Source organism: Geotrypetes seraphini, chromosome 8, assembly GCF_902459505.1.
Source record: "Geotrypetes seraphini chromosome 8, aGeoSer1.1, whole genome shotgun sequence".
Classification (NCBI taxonomy): domain Eukaryota; kingdom Metazoa; phylum Chordata; class Amphibia; order Gymnophiona; family Dermophiidae; genus Geotrypetes; species Geotrypetes seraphini.
This window is the reverse complement of record NC_047091.1, coordinates 19,318,484-19,344,397: the sequence shown is the minus strand read 5'-3', so window position 1 is coordinate 19,344,397 and position 25,914 is coordinate 19,318,484. Positions and strand designations below refer to the sequence as shown.

Below are 25,914 nucleotides of genomic sequence, written 5' to 3'. Positions count from 1 at the left end.
GGCAGCACACATTAAGTTTTTTTGTTTTGTTTTTTCTTTTCTTGTTTTGGCTGTCCTATCGTGAATTTGTATTTCTTTCCTATTTTTGCTTTTAATTGTTGTAAACCACTCCGATGGCTTTTGAGGAGCGGTATATAAGCATTTTAAGAAACAATACAGTGGACCAAATTCAAACCATTTCCATAAGAATTCCATACTATAGTGTGCCATTTCCAAAGCATTCCCATAGAAAGACTGTTCTACAGTGTGCCGCATTCATAATGTTCCCAAATAAATACCCACTATAGCTTGCCAAATCCAGGATGCTCCCGAAATACTATAGTAATATTTTAAAGAAACTGAAGAAAAAACCAAAATGGCTGACCTGCTCTGTCCAATAAAGATTCTCCCAATGTCTTGAAAAGTTTATATATTTCCATACTCAGTCCTCCATACGAGTCCCAAATGTGCCCAACATTTGTTAATTACCTCCACTGGTAGACCATTTCAGGCCTTGTCATCTTACTCTATGATTTTTGTAAGACCAACATTAAATTCAGCACCCCTGCTCCCCTCTGTGTGTTATTACCAACTTTTCAAATAACCCACAGAGCAGCTTTATCAAAACCATTGTCCACAATATCAAGACCCCTCACCCCCAGTTCTCAGTGAATATCCTATACAGAGCGCGGGTTGTGGTTGTGGTGGAGGTGGAAATGGGAAGATAAGCTTCTGAGGCTCAGGGTACAGTGCTTCCCATGAAGGGTTAATTTTCAAGCTCAGCTGGATGGAAGCTGCGAGCTCTCGCTGCTGAAAATGTCTTAAATAGATACCAGATGGAGCCCAAGTTCTCATTCTCATTGGAAGGAAATCACCATCTCCCCTTCCCCGCATAAAGCCTTACAAGTGAACGGAAAGGAAAGGGGGAAGGGTAGGGGTTTTTGGCAGGCGCCCGTGTGCCCTAGATGTTCACACTTCCAGTCAAGACACGCAGTCTGTCACTTTTTTTTTTTTTCCCGAAAAGCTGATGGATGGCCACATTCTTGCCTCCTGCTTGGACTGAAGTAAACTGGAGAATTGTTAAAAGGACAGTAGCGGTGGGACCATGGCTCGAGCAAAGGGTACCTACAAGTGGCTGTTTTCCATTCTGTGACTGACAGGCAGCCATATCTGGGACTGGAGCCATGTGCAAAATCCGTTCCAGGTGAAGAGAGTGAAAGTGGACTGGGCAGACGGGTGGCATCCTTCCCTCAGATTCATGACAAAGTTAGCCACAGTGGGGGCACTTTTGTGAGGAAGAGGACAGGAGCTGGCACTGGAGGACACTGCTGTGAAGAAGTTCACACCAGCGGCTGAGTAAGCAGAACTGCCCCGGGCCCCGTCTTGGTGGGGGCATCGGCACCTCTCCGCTCCCCCATGCCACGCTCATGCCCTCCCTTCCTCCCTCCCCATACCTCTTTAAATCTTCGCCTGTGTGAGCAACTTCCCAGGCCTGCTACTTGTGCCAGCCTGGCTCCCCTCTCAAATCACTTCCAGGTGGCAGGGCCAGGAAGTGACATCAGAGGAAAAATCAATGCCGGTTTCAAGCAGCAGGCTGGAGAAGCTGCTCGCGTGGCGAAGATTTATTTATTTATTCAATTTTCTATACCGTTCTCCCAGGAGAACTCAGAACGGATTACATAAATTTATTCAGGTACCCAAGCATTTTTCCCTGTCTGTCCTGGTGGGCTCACAATGTATCCAATGTACCTGGGGCAACGGGGGGATTAAGTGACTTGCCCAGGCTCACAAGGAGCAGCATGGGTTTGAACCCACAACCTCAGGGTGCTGAGGCTGTAGCTTCAACCACTGCGCCACACGGGGGGTAAGGGAGGGTGCAAGTGTGGTGTGGGGAATGAGCGGGGTAGGCGTGGAAGGAGCTGGGGGTGGAAAGAAGGGCACAGGGTGGGCACCACCCCCCTTGGTGCCTCCTACTCTTGCTACACCACTGGCTCACGCTGATTGGATTCTGACAATGGGACAGAAGCAGCTTCTTGAGTGGCCTAATGATTAGAGCAGTGATCTGAGAACCAGGGGAACCGGGTCCAATTTCCACTGCAGCTTCTTGTGATTCTGGGCAAGTCACTTAACCCTTCATTACCCCAGGCACAAAATAAGTACAGTGGTACCTCGGAATCTGAACGCCCCAGAACGCAAACAACTTGGAATCTGAACTATTTTTTTTAATTCAATTTTTCCCTGGAATCCGAATGTACGGGAACTGCAAGCGTTGCTCAGCCCAAAGCTTCCCCTCTGACGCAGCTTCCTGTTTCCACCTGGCTAGTTTGCGTCAGAGGGAAGCTTTGGGCTGAGCAACGCTTGCAGTTACCGTTGCTGATCTTGCTGTCTCTGCCAGGTGGGGGACCCGATCTTGCTGTCTATGCCGGTTGGGGTGCCCGATCTTGCTGTCTCTGCCAGGAGGGCCCGATCTGAGTTTGTGGGACCAAGGAACGGATTAATCTTGTTTCTATTATTTTCAATGGGAAAAATTGTCTTGGAACTCAAACGTTTTGGAACTCGAACGGGGTTCTGGAACGGATTCAGTTTGGATTCCGAGGTACCACTGGACCTGTATATAATATGCACGGTTCATAGACAAAACCGCCGAAGACAAAGGTGCGCGCCGACAACTGAGCACAAGAAGGAAGCACGCGCCGAAGAAAAAGAGTGTTTTTAGGGGCTCCGACGGGGGTTTTTGTTGGGGAATCGCGGCGGCATTGTGCGGGGTTTGGGGGGTTGTAACCTCCCTCATTATATTGGAAACTTAACTGTTTCCTTGTTTTTTAGGGAAAAAGTGAAGTTTTCAGTAAAATGTGGGGGGGTTACAACCCCCCAAACCCCCCTACAACGCCCCCACAACGCGTCGCGGTCAGTATAAAGAACCCCCCCATGCCCCCGTTGGAGCCCTTTAAAACAGTCATTTTCTTTGGCGCGTGCCTCCGTGCTGCGCTCAGTCGTCTGCACGCGCCTTTGTCCCGGCGCGCTTTTGACCTGACACCAATATGGTTCATAGATAAAACCGCCATGAGCTGACACCAATATGCACACTGCTTTGAATGTAACTACAGAAAGCCAGTTAGAGATTGACATGGGGGACGGTTACCCTCAGGGTGGGGATGGGGACGAAGCCCCGTGGGGGTGGGAACAGGGACAAACTTTGTCCCGTGTCAATCTGTATCTTGAGACTAGTATCACTACGTAAAAAAATTAACACATCTTAGAGACAATTGGCAACTGAATTCAATGATAAACTGCAGAAGCTGTTTTTGGATTTATATGAACTACTGTTAAATAGCATCATTTTCGTCTTGCCTGCCTCTGACGTGGCAGCAAGAGTCAAGTTTCAAGTTTATTAGGATTTTATATACCGCCTATCAAGGTTTTACAATCAGGTACTCAAGCATAAGAACATAAGAACATAAGCAGTGCCTCCGCCGGGTCAGACCACAGGTCCATCTTGCCCAGCAGTCCGCTCCCGCGGCGGCCCGAACAGGTCACGGCCTGTCTGAGTCACCAGAAGGGGCCCCCTTGCCACCTTGGTTTCCCATTGAGTCTTATCTTCCCATCGAAGTCCTAACCCTCCGGTCTTGCACATGCACGACCTGGTTGGATTTCTATACTTATTACCTGGTTGGCTTTCTATACTTATTACCTGGTTAGCTTTCTATACTTATTGCCTGGTTAGCTTTCTATACTTATTACCTGGTTAGCTTTCTATACTTATTACCTGGTTGGCTTTCTATACTTATTACCTGGTTAGCTTTCTATACTTATTACCTGGTTAGCTTTCTATACTTATTACCTAGTTAGCTTTCTATACTTATTACCTGGTTAGCTTTCTATACTTATTACCTGGTTGGATTTCTATACTTATTACCTGGTTGGCTTTCTATACTTATTACCTGGTTAGCTTTCTATACTTATTACCTGGTTGGCTTTCTATACTTATTACCTGGTTAGCTTTCTATACTTATTACCTGGTTAGCTTTCTATACTTATTACCTAGTTAGCTTTCTATACCTGTGTTACATCCCAGCACCTCTCTCAGTATCCCACGATCCCCCTATCCCTCAGGAATCCGTCCAATCCCTGTTTGAATCCCTGTACCGTACTCTGCCTGATCACTTCCTCCGGTAGCGCATTCCAAGTGTCCACGACCCTTTGGGTGAAGAAAAACTTCCTTGCATTTGTTCTGAACCTATCTCCCTTCAGTTTCTCCAAATGCCCCCTCGTGCCTGTTGACCCCTTCAGCCTGAAGAATCTGTCCCTATCCACCCTCTCTATGCCCCTCATGATCTTGAAGGTCTCTATCATATCTCCCCTGAGCCTCCTTTTTTCCAGAGAGAAGAGCCCCAGCCTATCCAACCTCTCGGCGTATGGGCAGTGTTCCAGCCCTCTTACCAGTTTCGTTGCTCTCCTTTGGACTCTCTCAAGCACCGCCATGTCCTTCTTGAGGTACGGCGACCAATATTGAATGCAGTATTCCAGATGTGGACACACCATCGCTCGATACAATGGCATGATGACTTCCTGCGTCCTGGTTGTTATGCCCCTCTTTATGATGCCCAGCATCCTGTTGGCTTTTTTCGAGGCTGCTGCGCACTGTGCAGATGGCTTCGGTGATGCATCCACCAGCACACCCAAGTCTCTCTCAAGACTGCTGTCTCCCAATAATGCCCCCCCCCCAATTTGTATTTGAACAACGGGTTCTTTTTCCCTATATGCATGACCTTGCATTTTTCCACGTTAAAGCGCATTTGCCATTTGTTTGCCCAGTCTTCCAGCTTGTCCAGGTCCCTTTGCAGGTCCTCACACTCCTCCCTAGACCTAACTCTGCCGCACAGTTTGGTATCGTCTGCAAATTTTATAACCTCGCACTTTGCCTCTTTTTCCAGGTCATTTTCCCTCTCTGTCCCAGTGGGCTCACAATCTATCTAACGTACCTGGGGCTATGGAGGATTAAGTGACTTGCCCAGGGTCACAAGGAGCAGCACGGGGTTTGAACCCACAACCCCAGGGTGCTGAGGCTGTAGATCCAACCACTGCGCCACACACTCCTTCTTGTCTGCTGATCAGACTCCTACCATCTGCAAGGTCCTTCCATCGTGTGCCCAACTGCTCAAGCAATAAAAATTATAACAAATTCAAAAAAAATATGACCACGTTACACCACTTTTACAAACTGCTCATTGGCTACCAATCACACACAGAATAACTGTTAAAATCATACCATTAACATTTAAAATTCAACAATCACATGCGCCGTTATTTTTGGACCGTCTTCTGATACCATCTTCTTCATCCAGGACACTCAGATCAATACAACAACATCCACTAACTATTCCTTCTTTAAAAATAATAGGGACCAGGAGATCCACTATCTTTTCGGTCACAGCACCCCCAGCTCTGGAACAATTTACCACTATATTTACGTACTGAACCTTCTTTAGAAAAATTCAAGCGCTCCCTTAAAAGCTTTTTGTACAAGGACGCTTTCGAAGCATAGAAAACATTATCTATACATACGGTGTCAGGTCAAAAACGCGCCGGGACAAAGGCGCGCGCAGACAACTGAGCGCAACGTGGAGGTGCGCGCTGAGGAAAATGACTGTTTTAAAGGGCTCCGAAGGGGAGTGTGGGGGGGAACCCCCCCACTTTACTTTATACAGATTGCGCCGCGTTGTGGGGGGTTTGGGGGGTTGTAACCCCCCACATTTTACTGAAAACTTCACTTTTTCCCTAAAAAACAGGGAAACAGTTAAATTTCCAGTACAATGAGGGTGGTTACAACCCCCCAAGCCCACCACAACGCCACCACGATCTGTATTAAGTAAAGTGGGGGGGTTCCCCAACAAACCCCCCGTCGGAGCCCCTAAAAACACTCTTTTTCTTCGGCGCGCGCTTCCATCTTGCGCTCAGTTGTCGGCGCGCGCCTTTGTCTTCCGCGGTTTTGTCTATGAACCATAAATACTAAATCCTAGTTTTTAATGAGTTTTATGAGTAGGTCGCCAAAATATTTTTTATTTTATTTTATATTCTGGTTATGTGATCCCACCATATGTGTCTTTCCTTAAATGTTTCTCTTTCTTTTCTTAAAAATTGTAGTTCACCCCCTTTGCCTTTTGTACCAGTTTGTAACAGAATGTGAAAATTTGTTTATATTATCTTGTTTTGTCCTCCCCAATTTTTTAATTGTTATTTTAAAAACAATTGTTATGCGCATTGAAATATATGATATTGCGTAGATAACAAATCCAAATAAACTAGAATTTGAACTTGAATTCATCCATCATTGCTGGCATCAAAAAACATTTCCAACATTCAATGGTGGAGTAGAGGTAGGAGGTATCCAGAGCGGTAGCGCCCCTCCCTCCATGCCCCCACTCTTTCTTCCCCCCGCTCCTTCCCACCCCCATTCCACACTTGTGCTCGTCCTCCCCACCCCCACGCATCTCTAAATCTTCACCAGCGTGACTGGCTTCGGCAGCATGCTCCTTGTGCCAACGTTGGATTTCTCTCTGACGTCACTTCCTGGCCCCGTGACCCGGAAGTGATTCAGATGAGAACCAGGCTGGTGTGAGCAACAGGCAGAAGTTGCTGACGCTAGCAAAGATAATACAGAGGCACGGGGTGGGGAGAGGGATGGCGTGAGTGTGGCGAGGCATGGCGGAGAGGAGCCAGCGCCCCCACCAACTCAGCGCCCGGGATGGTCTGCACCCCTGTTACTCCGCCACTGCCAACATTTACTAGACACTTATTTTCCTGTTCATTCACTACACAGTTTAGGATTTCTTGTCTGAAAGACAATCCAATTATCTTACCAGATGATGTAAAAACATAGGCAACTGAATCTTTGAGAAGGATGTATCAAAATCAGATTGAAATAGAAAGCTATATTTGTGATTTATAAGCAGTTATACCGAATATGGACCCTTTTAATACTTTAATAAAATGATTTAAATATAACATTATAAGTGTTTGAGGCTTGTGCAAATGAGGACAGAGTCCACAGGGATGGGGTCAGAGCTCACAGGGACGGTGCGGGAATGGGGACATACTTTGTCCCTCTATCATTCTCTAAAGCTAATATATTAAATCCCATCTCTTTTCCCTTTCTCACTAGTGCTTCTAAATTAGAGGTCGCAGCCAAATTTTGGAGAATCATTTTACAAGAGATCTTGATAATCTAATCTAATCTTTAGAATAATATACCGATTCATCCCTACAGGAGGGTTCGACTCGGTTAGCAAAATGTTAATACAATATAGCAAGAGTTTAGAACAAGATTAGATCTTCAACAGTCATATCCCCCTGGGACTAAACTATGGAGGGAAAGGGGCATCTTGGGCAGTAATCTGGGCCCCACCCCCTGCTTTCGTATCATTTACATAAATACTCTGTGGTCAGTCTGATGATCCCCTTTGGGAACTCTAAATGCTTTTTCATTGTTACGATTATTTCCTGCATAGGACAATCAGTTGTAATTTCAAGTTCCTTCAGAAGACTGGCAAGGAAAAATGGAGTGCCCTCCAGAGAATGAAGTGCAATATTTAACCCTGTAGTGCCACAGATGCTTTAGACAGCAAGCAATGAGGTTTAACAAGGCAGGGAAAAAGAGGACAAAAACTATGGCAAACCAGAGGAGTTAGCTAAGGGACACATGGGCAAGATCTAGGACAGAGACGGACACGATACTACTCGAAAGTGTCCAGAGAAGAGCAACTAAGATGGTTAAGGGGTTGGAAGAGATGCCGTACAAATTTAACAAATTCTAAATTTCCATAACCAACTCTTCCTCACCATGACCTTTCCACCTCGCCCCCTAATTCCAAGGCCCGAAACTAATTATACTTTCCACCTTGAATCTCATGTACTGACATAATGTATCTTTATTGTAACCCACCTGCACCCCATGTACTGACAAAACGTATCTTTACTGTAACCCATGTACTGACTAAATGTATCTTTATGGTAACCCACCTGTATCCCTTACACTGACAAAATGCACCTTGATAGTAAACCACTTGTATTGTAACCCACTTGCTTCCTATGTACTGACAAAATATACCTTTACTGTAACCCACTTGTATCCCATGTACTGACAAAATTAATCTTTATTGTAAACCGTTTCTATCCCATGTACTGTCAAATGTATCTTTATTGTAAACCGCTTCGAATTTCACGGTATAGCGGTATATAAGAAATAAATTATTATTATTATACAGCGAAAGATTAGAGAAACTGGGCCTCTTCTCCCTCGAACAGAGGAGATTGAGAGGGGACATGATCGAAACATTCAAGGTACTGAAGGGAATAGACTTAGTAGATAAGGACAGGTTGTTCACCCTCTCCAAGGTAGAGAGAACGAGAGGGCACCCTCTAAAGTTGAAAGGGGATAGATTCCGTACAAACGTAAGGAAGTTCTTCTTCACCCAGAGGGTGGTGGAAAACTGGAACGCTCTTCCGGAGTCTGTCATAGGGGAAAACACCCTCCAGGGACTCAAGACAAAGTAGATAAAGACAGATTGTTCACCCTCTCCAAGGTGGGGAGAACGAGAGGGAACTCTCTAAAGTTGAAAGGGGATAGATTCCGTACGAACGTAAGGAAGTCTTCTTCACCCAGAGGGTGGTGGAAAACTGGAACGCTCTTCCGGAGTCTGTCATAGGGGAAAACACCCTCCAGGGACTCAAGACAAAGTAGATAAAGACAGATTGTTCACCCTCTCCAAGGTGGGGAGAACGAGAGGGAACTCTCTAAAGTTGAAAGGGGATAGATTCCGTACGAACGTAAGGAAGTTATTCTTCACCCAGAGGGTGGTGGAAAACTGGAACGCTCTTCCGGAGTCTGTCATAGGGGAAAACACCCTCCAGGGACTCAAGACAAAGTTAGACAAGTTCCTGGTGAACAAGAGCGCACGCAGGTAGAGCTAGTCTCAGTTAGGGCGCTGGTCTTTGACCAGAGGACCGCCGTGTGAGCGGACTGCTGGACATGATGGACCACTGGTCTGACCCAGCAGCGGCAATTCTTATGTTCTTTTTTGGTTCCTGCACCCTTTAAACTGATCAATGAAACCCTCAAACCCCTTCCTAAACCTCATAACCACTAGTGACTATTAACAGCTACATATATTGCTACCCACTAAAAGTGCTAATTGCTAATAGGAGGGGGTGCTGAAAAGTTCTTAAATTCTGAGCCTTAATTTGCCACTGTAGCTGAAAAGAGTGCTATTTTATTTCACAAAGTGACAATTTGCAGAATCATAATGCTACGTTTTCACATTGTTCCAGATCATCGATTGAACCATATCAGAGAAAAGTGTGGAATTTTCAAGTGTGGAACTCCGAGACATCATGAGGTTCTCATTCCTGCAGAAGAAAACTCCAAAGGAAATCCAAGAATGTACGATGCAAACACTGAATGACAAATGCCCATTGTACTCCACAGCGAGGAAGTGGTGAACAAGCTTTCAGCATGGAGATTTCGAGACCGAAGATGCAGCAAGGTCTGGGAGGCCTCAAACACTGTCAGCTTCTGAAATGGTTCATAGACAAAACCGCGGTAGACAAAGGCGCGCGCCGACAACTGAGCGCAAGACGGAGGCACGCGCTGAAGAAAATGACAGTTTTTAGGGGCTCCGACGGGGGGTTTTGTTGGGGAGCCCCCCACTTTACTTAATACAGATCGCGGTGGCGTTGTGGGTGGTTTGGGGGGGTTGTAACCCCCCTCATTATACTGTAAACTTAACTTTTTCCCTGTTTTTAGGGAAAAAGTGAAGTTTTCAGTAAAATGTGGGGGGTTACAACCCCCCAAACCCCCCACAACGCGGCGTGATCTGTATAAAGTAAAGTGGGGGGTTCCCCCCCACACACCCCCATCAGAGCCCCTAAAAACAGTTATTTTCTTTGGCGCGCGCCTCCGCGCTGCGCTCAGTTGTCAGTGCGCGCCTTTGTCTTCCGCGGTTTTGACCTGACACCTCTGAAATTGTTGACCATGTTCATGGCCTGATTTTGGCAGATCGGTGAATATCAGCTATAACAATTGCTGAGATACTACACATATCCAGGGAACGTGTTGGGTGTAAAATCCATGAGCAGCTGGGTATACAGAAGCTGTCATCCAAGTGGGTGACCAAATGTTTGAATGCTGATGAGAAACGACATCGAGTGGACATTTCCAAGTTGGTTATGCAGCTTTTTCAGTGAGCTGGTGCCAATTTTTGGGAACGACTATTACTGGTGATGAAATATGGTTACACCACTATGATCCTGAGAGAAAACAGTCCATGCAATGGCGGCACGCAGGTTCTCTAAGGCTGAGGAAATCCAAGACCTAAAAGTCAGCAGGAAAGGTCATGGCCACAGTGTTTTGAGATCAGGTAGTTGCCACCTGCTGGCTGGAAGTAGCGTGCACACGAACCACAAAAAGTGGCGATGATCCGAGAGAGAAACGGAGACTTTGAAGTTCAAAGTATGAAATTGCTTTATTGAAATATCTGATGATATAGCAATTCCAATAACCAAGTTGATGATCATCATCATCATCATAATAATAATATAACATTTTATATACCACAGGACCGTGAAGTTCTATGCAGTTTACAATAATGAAAAGATGTTACAGATTGAATGGATTTAACAATGTTCTGCCAGTTAACATTGATTGAAAGATGCTACAAGTTGAGTGGATTTAACAAAGTTAGAAACTAGTGATTAACAGCTCTAGAGATCAGTTATTGTGGGATGAGGTTAGGTGCTTAGTACTTTGACTCGATATGGCCCGATATGGCCATGTTTTGGCAAAGTATGCCTGCGTCAGGGGTCCAAAAAGTGTGTAAAATTTATTGACTAACAATGACTAGATTGTATGCTAACTTTGACCCTCTGATAGCAAAAAGGCTGTCCTAATTTTAATCTGCCAAATTAACTGGGCAGCAGTCTGAATACTAGCCAGTGCCTGATTAACTTGGTGTCAGGTCAAAAGCGCACCGGGACAAAGGCGCGCGCAGACAATTGAGCGCAGTGCGGAGATAACACAGGAGCAGTAAAGGATACCGTAAATGAAACTGTAAGGACAGCCAAGAGTAGAAGGTCCAAAAAGGTAACACGAAGGGAACTTAGATGTATGTATACAAATGCTAGAAGTCTAGGAAACAAAATGGGAGAACTAGAGACGATAGCAAGACATGAGAACATGGATATCATTGGCATAACAGAAACATGGTGGAATGAAGAAAACAAATGGGACACAGTACTACAGGGATACAAACTATATAGAAGGGATCGAGAAGGGCAGAAAGGTGGAGGTATTGCCCTATATGTTAAGGAAGGAATAGATTCTGTTGGAATGATTACAACAGACAGGAAAGAGAAACTGGAGTCCCTCTGGATCAAAATTCCTGGTCACAATGGCGCAGATACAAAAATTGGCCTTTACTATCGTCCTTCAAGTTTGTTCAACAGCCTCCTATGAGGAACTGTATCAAAGGCTTTGCTGAAATCCAAGTAAATTACATCTAGCATATGTCCTCGATCCAGCTCTCTGGTCACCCAATCAAAAAATTCAATCAGGTTCGTTTGGCACGATTTACCTTTTGTAAAGCCATGTTGCCTCGGATCCTATAACCCATTACTAGAAGGTTTTTGTCCTCTGATCTCAAACTTCTAGTAGGAATATATGGAACTAGTGTTTAAGCCCGTTACATTAACGGGTGCTAGAGTAGATGTCTGTCTGTTTTTTTTTCTTTGTCTCTCTCTCTCCTTGGACGCTGTCTGTCTGTCATTCTTTCTGTCTGTGTCTCTCCCTGGCTCCCTGTCTTTTTTTCTGTATGTCTTGTCTCTGGCCCCCCTACCTGCCTATATTTTTCTGTTGTGCCATCCCTGACTGTCTCTCCATGGCCCCCTTCTGTCTCCCTCCCCCCAGTTCCTCCCTGACTGTCTCTCCATGGCCCACTTCTGTCTCCCTCCCCCCAGTTCCTCCCTGTCTCTCCATGGCCCCCTTCTGTCTCCCTCTCCCCCAGTTCCTCCCTGACTGTCTCTCCATGGCCCCCTTCTGTCTCCCTCCCCCCAGTTCCTCCCTGACTGTCTCTCAATGGCCCCCTTCTGTCTCCCTCCCCCCAGTTCCTCCCTGACTGTCTCTCCATGGCCCCCTTCTGTCTCCCCCCCCCGAGCAAAGCTGTCTGCCCCCAGCACACCCCTCTCCCCAAAACAGCCCCCTTTCCCTCTCCTTTGAGAATTTTTACCAGCTCTTGGAGTGAAATGACACCCTCCTGTCAGCTCTCAGTGAAACTGCCACCACCACTCAATCTCCTGCACGCGCCGCCAGCCAGCGCACGCTCTTCAAGCCGCCGCATGCCACCAGCCGGTGCACGCTCTTCAAGCCAACGTGCGCGTGCCTCAAACCGCCGCGCGCCGTAAACAGAATCCGGCCACGGAGGGACACAGCACATATCAGGTAGCACAGACTCCTAAGTGTGCATGCGCGCTTAGAGGATTATTATAGTTGATAATGCTTCCTTCTTTTAAAATTGCTGGTTATTTATCCTCCACCCAGCAAATAAATATAACTTATCTCATAGAAATGTCAAGTCCATAGCACCCAATCCTAATCGCAGCTAGAAATGCAGCATTGTTACGGGCTATGGACCTTGACATTTATCTGAGATAAGTTATTAGATTTATTTGCTGGGTGGAGGATAAGCCATTAAGATTTTTAAAGAAAGTAACCAGCAATTTTAAAATAAGGAAGTATCGGAAGAGAAGTAACAAAGAATGCAGTTATAAATTTTAGAGTGTTACATAATGGCTGGGGGAGGTTTTGAGAATCAGTGATGCAAATTTGGAACTGATAAGCCTTGGCTGAGGAATTTGATTCCATTGGCCCAAGCTGGCTTCTGAGATTTTCAACCACCCTTTTGTAGCATTCTATGTTCCATTTTTTGGGGACTGTTGTTTTTCCTTTGGATTTCTACTCTTTCTGATTCAGCTGGGTATTTGTGACCTCGACTGGCCACTGTCAAAGACAGGATGCTGGGATTTTTGGTCTGATCCAGTATGGCATATTTTACGGTCTTTTACTCTGATTGAACAGGCAGTCCAAAGTAGAGAGTGACACGGGAACAAATTTTCCCATCCCATCTCGGTGAGTTCTTTTCCTGCCCCTGCCTCATTCCTGCTTGCTCCGTTCTCATCTGCACAAGCCTCAAACATTTTAAAATCCTAAGTAGCAACATTCTAGAGCTCAGATTGTAATGTCATAATGCCTCATTCCACCAATGCCTAAGCTCCGTCCTCATCCGCACAAGGCTCAAACACTTTAAAATCATAAGTAGCAACATTCTAGAGCTCAGATTGTGATGTCATAATGCCTCATTCCACCAATGCCTAAGCTCCATCCTCCTCTGCACAAGCCTCAAACACTTTAAAATCATAAGCAGCAACATTCTAGAGCTCAGACTGTGATGTCATAATGCCTCATTCCACCAATGCCTAAGCTCCGTCCTCATCTGCACAAGCCTCAAAACTTTAAAATCCTAAGCAGCAACATTCTAGAGCTCAGATTGTGATGTCATAATGCCTCATTCCACCAATGCCTAAGCTCCGTCCTCCTCTGCACAAGCCTCAAACACTTTAAAATCATAAGCAGCAACATTCTAGAGCTCAGACTGTGATGTCATAATGCCTCATTCCACCAATGCCTAAGCTCCGTCCTCATCTGCACAAGCCTCAAACGCTTTAAAATCATAAGTGTTTGAGGCTTTTGCAGTTAAGGCAGAGCTTATTCTTTTGTTTTTAAATTAACCAAATTCTGGAATGCTTTACCACTTACATTATGAAGCTTAGGTTCTTTTGCTTTATTCCAGAAAGTTCTGAAAACATTTTGTTTGCTAAACATTTTGGAAATTAACTATTTCAGTCTACTCTTCCTTGTCAAATTTATGTATAACATATAAAATATTGCTTCAAGTATTTAAAACATTATCTACTAACGAACCTCAATTTATCGACCGCCTACTAATTCCATACAACACGACTCGTTCTCTTCGTTCTACAACTCAAGGGTTGCTTATGGTTCCTTCCTTAAAAATTATCGGAACCAGACGTCATGATATATTCTCAGTAATGGCCCCTCTTACCTGGAATTCCCTGCCTTTATATATAAGAGAAACAAAAGACCTCAAAATATTTAAAACCTATTTAAAAACTTTTCTCTTTAAAGCTTCCTTTAATCTTTAAACAAAATCTTTCTTAACAATTTTATCCCAAACCGCATGTTTTTTCCCTGTCTGGCTTTTCCTTTCTTCTCATCTGAAGAACAACAATTTTGTAACTTTTACCCTCCCTTTTTCCTTTCCGTATGTACCTGAGTATGTTTGTTTTGTCAGTTTGTTTTTGCCCCTTTTTTAAAAAACTGTACAACTTATATTTTATTGTTATTCGCTTAGTATGTAATAAGCGATTCATCAAATTTGATTAAACTTGAAACTTGAAACTTATTATGTTTGACAGTATTGCTAAATGAGTCGAACTCTTGGTGATGACTTGCTCTATATTGTTTTGTACTGCTGTGGTGGTCTGAGGTTCTTTGTTATAAATAAACAATTACAAAAAAATAAAAATAAAACGAAGTTTTAGTTTAGTTTAGGAATGGGGCAGGTACAAGGACAGCAACAAAACTCGCAGGGACGGGGAAATTGAGTTCCTGCGGGGACAGGGGGAAAATCTGTTCCCATGTCTACTCCAAAGGAGCAAGAGGAAATAACAAGGCCAGTAACAAATCTATGTATTTAAAATCTCTAAGGTAAAGATAAACAACTTGGAGAGAGCAGGATATAGTCTCAGTCCCACCCTCTTTAACACATCAATGTTCTCCCATCCAACAGTGGAGCTCCTCAATCCCAGGGCTGAACTAAACAACCCAGAGATCAAAAGCCTGCTGTGAAGGAAAATCTGCTCATCGCCTACCCCAGAAGGTCTATAGAAGAACCTGAACCTGCTAGCGACTGACTACAAAGTCCAGACCCTACAGGTGGGTCTTTGAAAGACCACAAGAATTTCTTTTCCAGAAAAAGCCAAAAAAATCTCTAATATTGATTGAAATTTTACCTACATAAGCAAGAAGTAGAACACACCCCAAACTATTAAGAGGTCTATAGTCAAAGGGTCTCAACCCATGGTGTTAAGTAGTCTGTAAGTAGCTCACAACTGTGGACTGAATTAACCTTGGATAGTCAATGTCAGGGCATGTCTGTCCACGGGTTAGTGCAGCAACCCAGAACTTAACTGAGCACCAGCTAAAACTGAGACAGGTGCCCAGTTAAATATTCAACATGGTTGGATGAATAGAGGTCTACCCAGTAGTGATACCAAACCAGACAAACTCTCTCTGTATAACAAGTAAACGGTGACAGGTCAAATGCGCGCAAGACAACAGCGCGCGGACAAAAACGCGAAGACAAACCAGCGCAAAGGTAATAGCGCGCAAACAGATGTCTCTCGCTCAGATGTCTTGCGCTCAGATGTCTCTCACTCAGACGTCTTGCGCTCAATTGCTGGCGCTCAGATGTCTCTCGCTCAGATGTCTTGCGCTCAGATGTCTCTCGCTCAGACGTCTTGCGCTCACTTGTCGGCACTCAGATGTCTCTCCCTCAGATGTCTTGCGCTCAGATGTCTTGCGCTCACTTGCCGGCGCTCAGATGTCTCTCGCTCAGATGTCTTGCGCTCAGATGTCTTGAGCTCAGTTGTCCCGCTCGTGCTTGTTACTGAAAATGATTTGCGCGGAATTGTCTTGCGCTCAAATGTCTTGCGCTCAGTTGTCATGGCGCTCAGTTGTCTTGCGCCTGTTTGTCCGCGCCCGTTTGTCTGCGCGCTGTTGTCTTGTGCGCATTTGACTATGAACCCAAGTAAACCTACTGAACACCTGCAATCTCTTGCCTATAGGAGGAAAAAGATCTCAGAAACCAAGCCGTTATTGGTGGCTGCCTCAAAAATGGCCGCCAATTGTGTGTCAATCATGCAATGGTGCCATTTACAAAATCACAGCTTTCATCATGGTCGGTGCCAGAAATGTAGGCCAGGGTTAAGAACATAAGAATAGCCTTACTGAGTCAGACCAATGGTCCATCAAGCCCAGTAGCCCGTTCTCACGGTGGCCAATCCAGGTCACTAGTAGCAATATTCCATGCTACGGATCCAGGGCAAGCAGTGGTTTCCCCCATGTCTTTCTCAATAACAGACTATGGACTTTTCCTCCAGGAACTTGTCCAAACCTTTCTTAAACCTACGCTATCTGCTCTTACCACATCCTCTGGCAACGCATTCCAGAGCTTAACTATTCTCTGAGTGAAAAAATATTTCCTCCTACCGTAACTTCATCAAGTGTCCCCTAGTCTTTGTAATTTTTGACGGAGTGAAAAATCGATCCACTTGTACCCATTCTACTCCACTCAGGATTTTGCAGACTTCAATCATATCTCCCCTCAGCCGTCTCTTTTCCAAGCTGAAGAGCCCTAACCGTTTTAGTCTTTCCTCATACGAGAGGCGTTCCATCCCCTTTACCATCTTGGTCGCTCTTCTTTGAACCTTTTCTAATGCCACTAAATCTTTCTTGAGATAAGAAGGCCAGAATTGAACGCAATACTCCAGGTGAGGTCACACCGTGGAGTGACACAGGGGCATTATGACATTCTTAGTTTTGTTAACCATCCCTTTTTTAATAATTCCCAGCATCCTGTTTGCTTTTTTGGCTGCCGCCACACATTGGGCGGAAGGTTTTATCGTATTGTCTACAATGACACCCAGATCCTTTTCTTGGGCGCTAACCCCCAAGGTGGACCCTAGCATCCGGTAACTGTGATTCAGGTTATTCTTCCCATTTCTGGTGCCTACCTTTGACGAAAATCACATCACATACCTAAGGTCATTTCCGATGTTAACCATGCCTACCTTGACCTTAGGCTGCCTCTGTAGGTGTGATGTAGGTGCTGTTTTTCTAGGCACCAGTAGGTGCCTACATGTTTATTTTTAAAGTTTTTAATTTGTTTTTAAATAGCTTTACCTATTAAGTTAGGTACATAGAAACATAGAAATAGACGGCAGATAAGGGCCATGGCCCATCTAGTCTGCCCATCCCAATGACCCTCCCCTACCTTTCTCTGTGAATAGATCCCACGTGTCTATCCCATTTGGCCTTAAAATCAGGCATGCTGCTGGCCTCAATAACCTGAAGTGGAAGACTATTCCAGCGATCAACCACCCTTTCAGTGAAAAAGAATTTCCTGGTGTCCCCGTGCAGTTTCCCGCCCCTGATTTCCCATGGATGCCCCCTTGTTGCCGCGGGACCCTTGAAAAAGAAGATATCTTCTTCCACCTCGATGCGGCCCGTGAGATACTTGAATGTCTCGATCATGTCACCCCTCTCTCTGCGTTCCTCGAGTGAGTACAACTGCAACTTATCCAGCCGTTCTTCGTACGGGAGATCCTTGAGTCCCGAGACCATCCGGGTGGCCAGTCTCTGGACAGACTCCAGTCTCAGCACATCCTTACGGTAATGCGGCCTCCAGAATTGCACACAGTATTCCAGGTGGGGCCTCACCATTGATCTATACAATGGCATAATGACTTCAGGCTTACGGCTGACGAAACTCCTGCGTATGCAACCTATGATTTGCCTTGCCTTGGATGAAGCTTGCTCCACTTGATTGGCAGTCTTCATGTTCTCACTTACGATCACCCCTAAGTCTTGTTCTGCTTCAGTTCTCGTTAGGATCTCGCCATTAAGGGTGTAAGTCTTGCATGGATTTTGGCTGCCCAGGTGCATGACTTTGCATTTTTTGGCATTGAAGCTGAGTTGCCAGGACCTAGACCAGCGCTCCAGTAGGAGTAGGTCGTGCATCATGTTGTCGGACATTGAATTTATGTCTGTTGTGCTTTTGCCCACTACATTGCTTAGTTTGGCGTCATCGGCGAATAATGTTATTTTACCTCGCAGCCCTTCTGCCAAGTCTCTTATAAAGATGTTGAATAGGATCGGGCCCAGGACCGAGCCCTGCGGCACTCCACTGATTACCTCCGTCATTTCGGAGGGGGTGCCGTTCACCACTACCCTCTGACCTCACTAGCACGCTAACAAGCAGGCAACCTTAACTGACAATTAACTAACTACTCTATCTCCCAGACCAAGAACTGGCAGGGTGCCTAACTTAAGGCACCATTTATAGAATATGGGCCTGATACATTTTGTCCACACAAACCAGAGCCTGTACAAATTTTTACATGGACAAAAAGAGGCAGTGCTGGGCAACAGTCAAACTGCGGCCTGTTAACTGCGACACTGAGCACTGTCCAGCTGATATTATCCAACTCAGGCAGGCCAAATAGCAGACCTTCAGATAACTAAATAATTGTACCTAAGATATTCAGCCCAGACTTATATGGTTATAAAGGGTTGATGTCAAGCAACGCCTAGACAAAATCCACATGCAGCTTAATTTTTCTTAATTAGTTTAACTGGCGTGGTAACTGCCCATGCCATCAAAAACTGATAAAAAAAAAATAAAAATTAAAGAGTCAGTTCATTAAAGTTGCACATGGAATTCCACGCACCACCTAGCGACGGGTAAATCTGTTTATATTTGTTAAAATCTTTCTATACTGCTATACAGCCAAAAAGGATCAAAGCGGTTAACAATATAACTTTCCAAATATATCGTAAATATATCGTGAATAGGAAAGAAAAAGGAAAAAAGAACAAAGAGCACAATTTCTAATACAGAATAAAATTAAAAACAATTAATACCGAATTAAAACATTTACTTCAAAAATATATAAATGCATATATAAATGAAGACTGCAGTCCCGGTTCCGTCTCATCCATTTAAACAGGCCAATTGAAAAAAAAAAAAATAAGCCTTTAATTGTCTTTTGAAATGATTCTTCCGTCCTCAGTTCCACAGAGAGACTATTCCACAATATTGGGACTAAATTTAAAAAAAAAAAAATGCACAATTTCTAGTTCAGGCAAGATGAGCCTTTGAAATATGGGGGCGCAGCTACTCTGCTGTCGTTCAAAGATCTTAATAAACGCCTAGGCGCATAAAACAACACCAAGTTGGAAAGAAATGAGGGTTGTAACCCATACAAAGCTCTATGTGCCAACATCAAGATCTTAAATTTAATCCTAAATTCCATTGGTAACCAGTGGAATTTCACATACAACGGAGTTACGGGATCACGAATGTGTGCGTGGCTTAACAACCGAATCGCCGCATTTTGTACTGTTTGTAAGCGCTTTACTTGCCCTGCTGTTATTCCTGCATACACTAGGGGGCTCCTTTTACGAAGGTGCACTAGGGGCTTAACGCGCGCTAAATTGCCACGTGCGCTAGCCGCCACCGCCTCCTTTTGAGCCAGGCGGTAGATTTTCGGTGAGCGCACACTAATCCGGTGCGTGCCATAAAACCGCTAGCGCACCTTCGTAAAAGGAGCCCTAGATTACCATAATCCAACTTGGATAGAGCAAAAGGCATGGATTAAAGTGTGTAGCGATTTCTCACCTGCCGGTATTTTAACAACGCCTTTCTGAAAAGTAGGCATGGTTAGGAGTGGAGAATAGGCGTGGTGTGACTTAGGCATCGTTGGGCGTCTGTGGTAAACACTGTTAAATTACGCCAGGAAAGTCCTGGCCTAATATACCGGTACCTACCACTAGGATGCCTAACGGCACCTAAGCCCGCTTAAGCACTGCTAGGTGTGATTCTGTAAACAGCGCCTAGCAGTTGATTGACAATCGCGCTGCGTGGCGACTAGGATTTAGGTGCCATTTATAGAATCAGGCCCTTAGCCAATTAAGTGCTGATATTCAGCACTTAACCAGCTAAGATAACCGCATAAACAGGACTGCCTAAAACACAGTCCTATCTTTATGTGGTTCACATTATGTGGTTAAGTGCTGAATATAAAAATAATAATAATTTATTTCTTACAAACCGCCAAAGCCATAGTAGTTCGAGGCGGTTTACAACGAAGAAGGACTGGACAATCAGCGAAATGTTACATTGGTACAATCAGAGAAACTAGGTACCAGAGAAAATGGTACAATCAGAGAAAATTGGAGCAATCAGGGAAAATGGTACAATCGGCGAAAGATGGAGCAATCAGGGAAAATGGTACAATCGGCGAAAATGGTACAATCGGCGAAAGATGGAGCAATCGGCGAAAATGGTACAATCGGCGAAAGATGGAGCAATCAGGGAAAATGGTACAATCGGCGAAAATGGTACAATCGGCGAAAGATGGAGCAATCCGAGAAGGTACAATCAGAGTACAAAAGTACAGTAAAGAAGGTCAAGACAATCTGCACAAGGTTAAATCTAAGAATGTAGGTGTAACAAAGGGGTACAGACAGTGGATAAGGGCATTTAGGTAAAAACAGAGAGGGTACAATCAGTGGATGTAGATGCGGTTTAATGGGGTGCAGGACATGGTGAGATAAAAGGGGCCATGGGTAGGGCATAGAGGTATTAGGTTGTAAATCTGGTAAATAGATTAGTTTTTAGTAGTTTCCTGAAGTTTGGGAAGGATGAGGCGTGTGAAGCGGTCCAGAGGAAGGCGACAAAAATGGTAAGAGACTGGAAGACTTAGATATATGTACTCTGGAGGAGAAGAGGGACAGAGGAGATATGATACAGACTTTTAAATACTTGAAAGGCATTAATAGAAAACCAAATCTTTTCCAGAGAAGAAAAAAATGGTAAAACTAGAGGGCATAATTTGAAGATGCAGGGAGGAAGACTCAGGAGCAATGTTAGGAAATTCTTCTTCACGGAGAGGGTGGTAGATGCCTGAAATGCCCTCCCGAGGGAAGTGGTGGAGAGGAAAATGGTGATGGAATTCAAAAAAGCGTGGGATAAAAAATAGAGGATCTTTAATTAGAAAAACGAAGGATGTACAGTGAAGAACTAAGGCCGGTGTTGAACAGACCTGCACGGTCTGTGTCCCATGTGTGATGATTTGGCGTATTCACTACTGGAGCCTGGATGTGGCCTGCCATTGAATATCCAGGCACAAAGCCATTGGCAGTCTCCAAAATGCTGACTGTCACCAGTTTCAAGTTTATTAATGAGTTAATGAATCGCCTTTCATGATTTCTAGGCAACGAATATTAAAATAAAGGGGCATGAAAAACAAACATTTGAAACAAGTTACATAGATCAAGTCAGGCTCACAATTACACGGGAGGGAAGAGGGAAGAACGACAATAAATTTTTTTAAAAAAAGGAAACATAAATCGGCTAAAACCAAAGGGGGTGAGGAAGGAGAAGTTTGTCCTTACTCTTGGATCTGGATTACTAGACTGAAAAGTCGAAGGATTAAGATGAGGAAACAGTTTAATGTCCCTTTAAATTTGTCTAAGTTTTCTTTTCCTCCCTGAGGTGAGAGGGTAAAGAATGCTACAAGAAAAAGCTAGAAGTCCTTCCTATGTAATAAATAACTGGCCAGTTTCTACTAGAGAGTTGCGCAGGGACAGAAATCCCACCCATCCCCGCCCGTCCCCGTCAGGATCCTCTCCGTCCCCACCCATCTCTGCCAGGATCCTCTCCATCCCCACCCGTTCCCGCCAGGATCCTCTCCGTCCCCGTCAGGATCCTCTCCGTCCCCACCCATCCCCATCAGGATCCTCTCCGTCCCCACCCATCCCCGCAAGGAATTACCTCCATCCCCGCCAGTCCCCATAAAAAGCAGCAATTACTTCTGACAGGATCATCAATTCCACAGTTTCTTTTGTGTTTGCGCTGCTGTTTTCCTTGTGGAATCTCTGGTGGAACACTTTTTTTGTTTTCTGTTCAGGTAATTAACTTATAAACCCCCTCTTTTACTAATGGCTGACGTGTCCATTTTATTATATGGACGAACCCTGCTTCCAAAGCCTTCCATCCCCATGAGAGTCCCGTTGGCTAGAGATGGGGTCCCCGTGGGAGTCCTGTGGGCCAGAGGGGGGTCCCCGTGGGTTAGGGGGGATTCCCACGGGACCCCCGCAGGACCCACGGGATTCCCGCGATCCCCGTTCCCGTGCAGACCTCTAGTTTCTACCTTCTATTAAATTAGTATCAAAATTACTCCATTGGGGTATTTCCCAGGCCTCTCCTGTACACCTATTTAATCAGGTTTCAGGTCTGTGAAAATGAATACGCATGAGATTGGGGTCTCCAGTACGTGGAAATTTCACAGTAAATACCAGAGTACCAATCCATCCCCCCCTGCTGGGAAAATGGAAGAGAATGCACAGCTACAAATCCCCAGCAGAAACAATTCCCTTTCTTTGGTCACACATATAAAGCGCACGCAGATCCCTTATTAAATACAGAAGGTATCACAAAATTAGAAACAGAAATGTGCAGACAAAAATCTGAACTGGAAACCCCAGGGAGTCAGTGCAACAGCAGAGAAACAGAAATCTACATTTCTTCCTGCATCGTGCAAAATATAAAGGTATCAGAGACATGCAGTTCCCGAAGCTGAGAAAGAAAATCAAAAACTTCCTACTCAATATCTTGTAACTTAACCAGACATTTACAGGGAAATTTCAGATAAAAGGATGCCTCCAGGGCCAAAACTCTATCCTTCAATTTCAGAAATTCTTTCCTCCTCATTTGAGTGGTCCTGGATACATCCGGAAAAATCCTAACCAAATCCCCACAAAATTTCATTAACCTATTTTTGAAGTAAAGTCTCATTATCAACATTTTGTCCATGTCCCTCATGCACGTTATTACCAAATACAAGATATTGAGTATGCCTTCTGAGATCCTATACAATTACAACAATTTTTAGTTGCAAGAGAACAGAAATGAGATTTGTTTCACTTAGCTGAGAATATGAGGAGAATTAATTTAAATAATATCCCACTTTAAGGAATGATTCAAGGTTCTTTAGTTTGAATCGAGAATTATTGTCCTTTATTTTCCTGACTTTATTTGATTAGAAATAGCAATATGTGCTCCCCATTAATGTGGGCTTAAAAGGAATTATGTATGTATGGTTTGATTATGTATTGTTTTATGTATTTATCCTTTTTTCCTTTGGAATTATTGGATATTGTAAATGTATTCAAAATTTATAAATAAAAAAAACAAAAAAAACTTCCACAAAAGCTCTACCTGTTAACAGTGTATGCTGTGACCTGGCCAGAGACAAGACTTGGGACTCAACAAACCCTGGGAAAGGTCTCGGTCACCTCTCTTCTGTACTTTCGAAATTCTTTACTTTTACTGCTCTGGCAACACACATTCAAACTGTCAGAACGAGAAAGTTTAAAGGTGACTTGAACTCTGAGAGTTAAAAGGAAGAAACAAAAGTGAGGCTGACATAGGGTTACGTAAAATCGGGACCCCCCAGACCCGCCCCCCATGCCCACCCAGTTCCGTCCATCCCTGCCCCGTTATGCCCCAGCTCTGCCCTCAGCTCCGCCCCCAGCCCCTGCCTGTTTGTTGGGCGGGAAGGCATCTATGCGTGCATGGATGCGATGCGATGACGTCACGCGCAGGCACGTGTGCGCCCGACATCATCGCGTTCCATCGTGTGCGTGGTTGCCCCATCCCGATGTGATTTCTTTTCAAAACCCGGACAAAGTGCTGGACCCCTGGACATGTCCTCAAAAGAAGGACATGTCCGGGGAAATCCAGACATCTGGTAACCCTAGGCTGATAAGGCCTAGAGAAAGACAAACCAAGGCAGAGAGAGTGACACACACACAGAATTAAACTATGGGCATGAAAGGAAAGCCAAAGGGTATGAGCAAACCAAAGATCAGTCTCCCACAGTCACTATTTTTAAGGGTGTCAACTGGATCCAGATTCGCGGGACAGGGTTGATGCAATCCTAAGTTTATCCCAGTGCATGCTGGGACTTGCAGTCTTGCTTTTATTTTTAGGGCATGCGATGGAGAAATAAGAACTACAAATCCCTGCATGCACTGGGGGTAAACCCAGGACCGGATCGATCCTGTCCTGCAAATCTGGATCCATTTGGCAACCTTCACTATTTTCAATGGCAGCTGCAGGGCAAGTTTGCCAAGAAGCTCCAGATATGCCCGAAAGATTGATCCAATCCCAGTTTTACCCCGCTGCATGCAGAGATTTGTCTTTCTTTAGGAAATGTCGTAGGGAAATCAGAAGCACAAGTTCCTGCTTGCAACGGAGTAAACTCAGGACTGTGGGGAGCATCCGGAATCAGTTGACAGTCCTATTCAAAGGACAAAAACCTAAATCCAGCCCCAAGGTCACTAAAGAAGGCTAGGCAGAATGGTCTGCAATCACTATTCTAACCCACTGGGAGTCTCCTAGGACCCAGGATTCAAAAGAACTTATCTACTGTAGTCACTTCTATTTATTTATTTAGATTTCAATCCCATCCTTCTGTGAGCTCAGAACGGGTTACAAAAGCAAGTTCACAGTAGATTACAGTAGACACATAAAAGTCAGTTATATTAGATATTTATGGTACATTACAGTTATATAGAAATTTATGTCCAATTACATAGGACAGCCATGGTAATGTAGGACTTGACAGGAAATAGAGGGATATTCATAGCAGTTGCAAGGAGTGTTTCCTGTTGATTGTATACCTACTGACTGAAGCATGTGTGGATTTTCAGAGTCATTGCCTGGACAGCACCTAGAGCTCTGGGAGCAGACCCTGGGCAGAGCCAGAATTTATCCGATGCCTGACAATATTCGACCAGGCACAAAAAGAAGATCCCCTTGTCTTAGAAAAAAGTACACAAACAGGAGAAAGGCAAGGTGGATGTCTCAATCAACCAAAATGGGTCTTTATTGAATTGTACAAACATTACCAGAGTCCCAACAAGGATCCCTGTTTTAGCGCCTTCCTCAGGGAACACTTTTTGTTGAGTACTGTTCAAACTTGCGCTGTAGAACCAAAGCTGGACGGTCCGTACTGAACGTCCCTTGTTGGGACTCTTTCAAGGTTTGTACAATTCAATAAAGACCCATTTTGGTTGACCGAGACATCCACCTTGCCTTTCTCCTGTTTGTGGCAATATTCAACACCAGTGTCCGAATATCTAACTGGATTACTTAGGACAGGGGTAGGGAACTCCGGTCCTCCAGAGCCGTATTCCGGTCGGGTTTTCAGGATTTCCCCAATGAATATGCATGAGATCTGTTTGCATGCACTACTTTCAATGCATATTCATTGGGGAAATCCTGAAAACCCGACTGGAATACGGCTCTCGAGGACCCTACCCCTGACTTAGGACAACAGAAAGGCTGCCTTTAGGATCCGGTTTCTGACTCTGAACATCACTGTTATCCAGAAAAGAATGGCGGTCACCGGTATTCAAATATCAGGCCAGAACTGAATATTCAGAGACAACAGTCAAATGTTGTGTCCGGCCCTTATATCAGGGGTGTCCAATGTCGGTCCTTGAGGGCCGCAATCCAGTCGGGTTTTCAGGTTTTCCCCAATGAATATGCATGAGATCTATGTGCATGCACTGCTTTCAATGCATATTCATTGGGGAAATCCTGAAAACCCGACTGGATTGCGGCCCTCGAGGACCGACATTGGACACCCCTGCCTTATATGAAACGCTGACCGTGGAGTCTGCAGGATCCCTGCTTATGTGATGTGCTCCCCGAACATGGGCTGAAAGGACACAGCAGGTAACTTACCTGTTGAACTCATAAATGTCTTCAATATTGCAGAAGAGGCTGCTGACATCTTCGGGTTTGAGGGGCAGGTGGTCACAGTCAATAATACACCCCAGATAATCCTGTGAACGAGAGGGGAGAGGTGCTTCAGCATCTGCCTGCTTTTCACGTCAAGCAACTAAACGGTGGAATCAGTTGCCCTTGAAATCAGGTGTCAGGAAAGGGACTC

At 44.8% G+C, this 25,914-nt stretch overlaps 1 protein-coding gene across 2 annotated transcripts in view; it reads right to left on the bottom strand.

Annotated features, from left to right (window-relative positions):
• Positions 1-25,914, bottom strand: part of PLEKHG2 (pleckstrin homology and RhoGEF domain containing G2) — a 124,988-nt gene that overhangs the window by 59,776 nt on the left and 39,298 nt on the right. Inside the window, exon 4 of one of the 2 annotated variants that reach the window (XM_033956059.1) lies at positions 25,707-25,807. In XM_033956059.1, coding sequence (XP_033811950.1) covers positions 25,707-25,807 — 101 coding nt within the window. Of the gene's footprint in view, positions 1-25,706; positions 25,808-25,914 lie in introns of those variants that run through there. The other variant, XM_033956058.1, reaches the window with a different exon arrangement.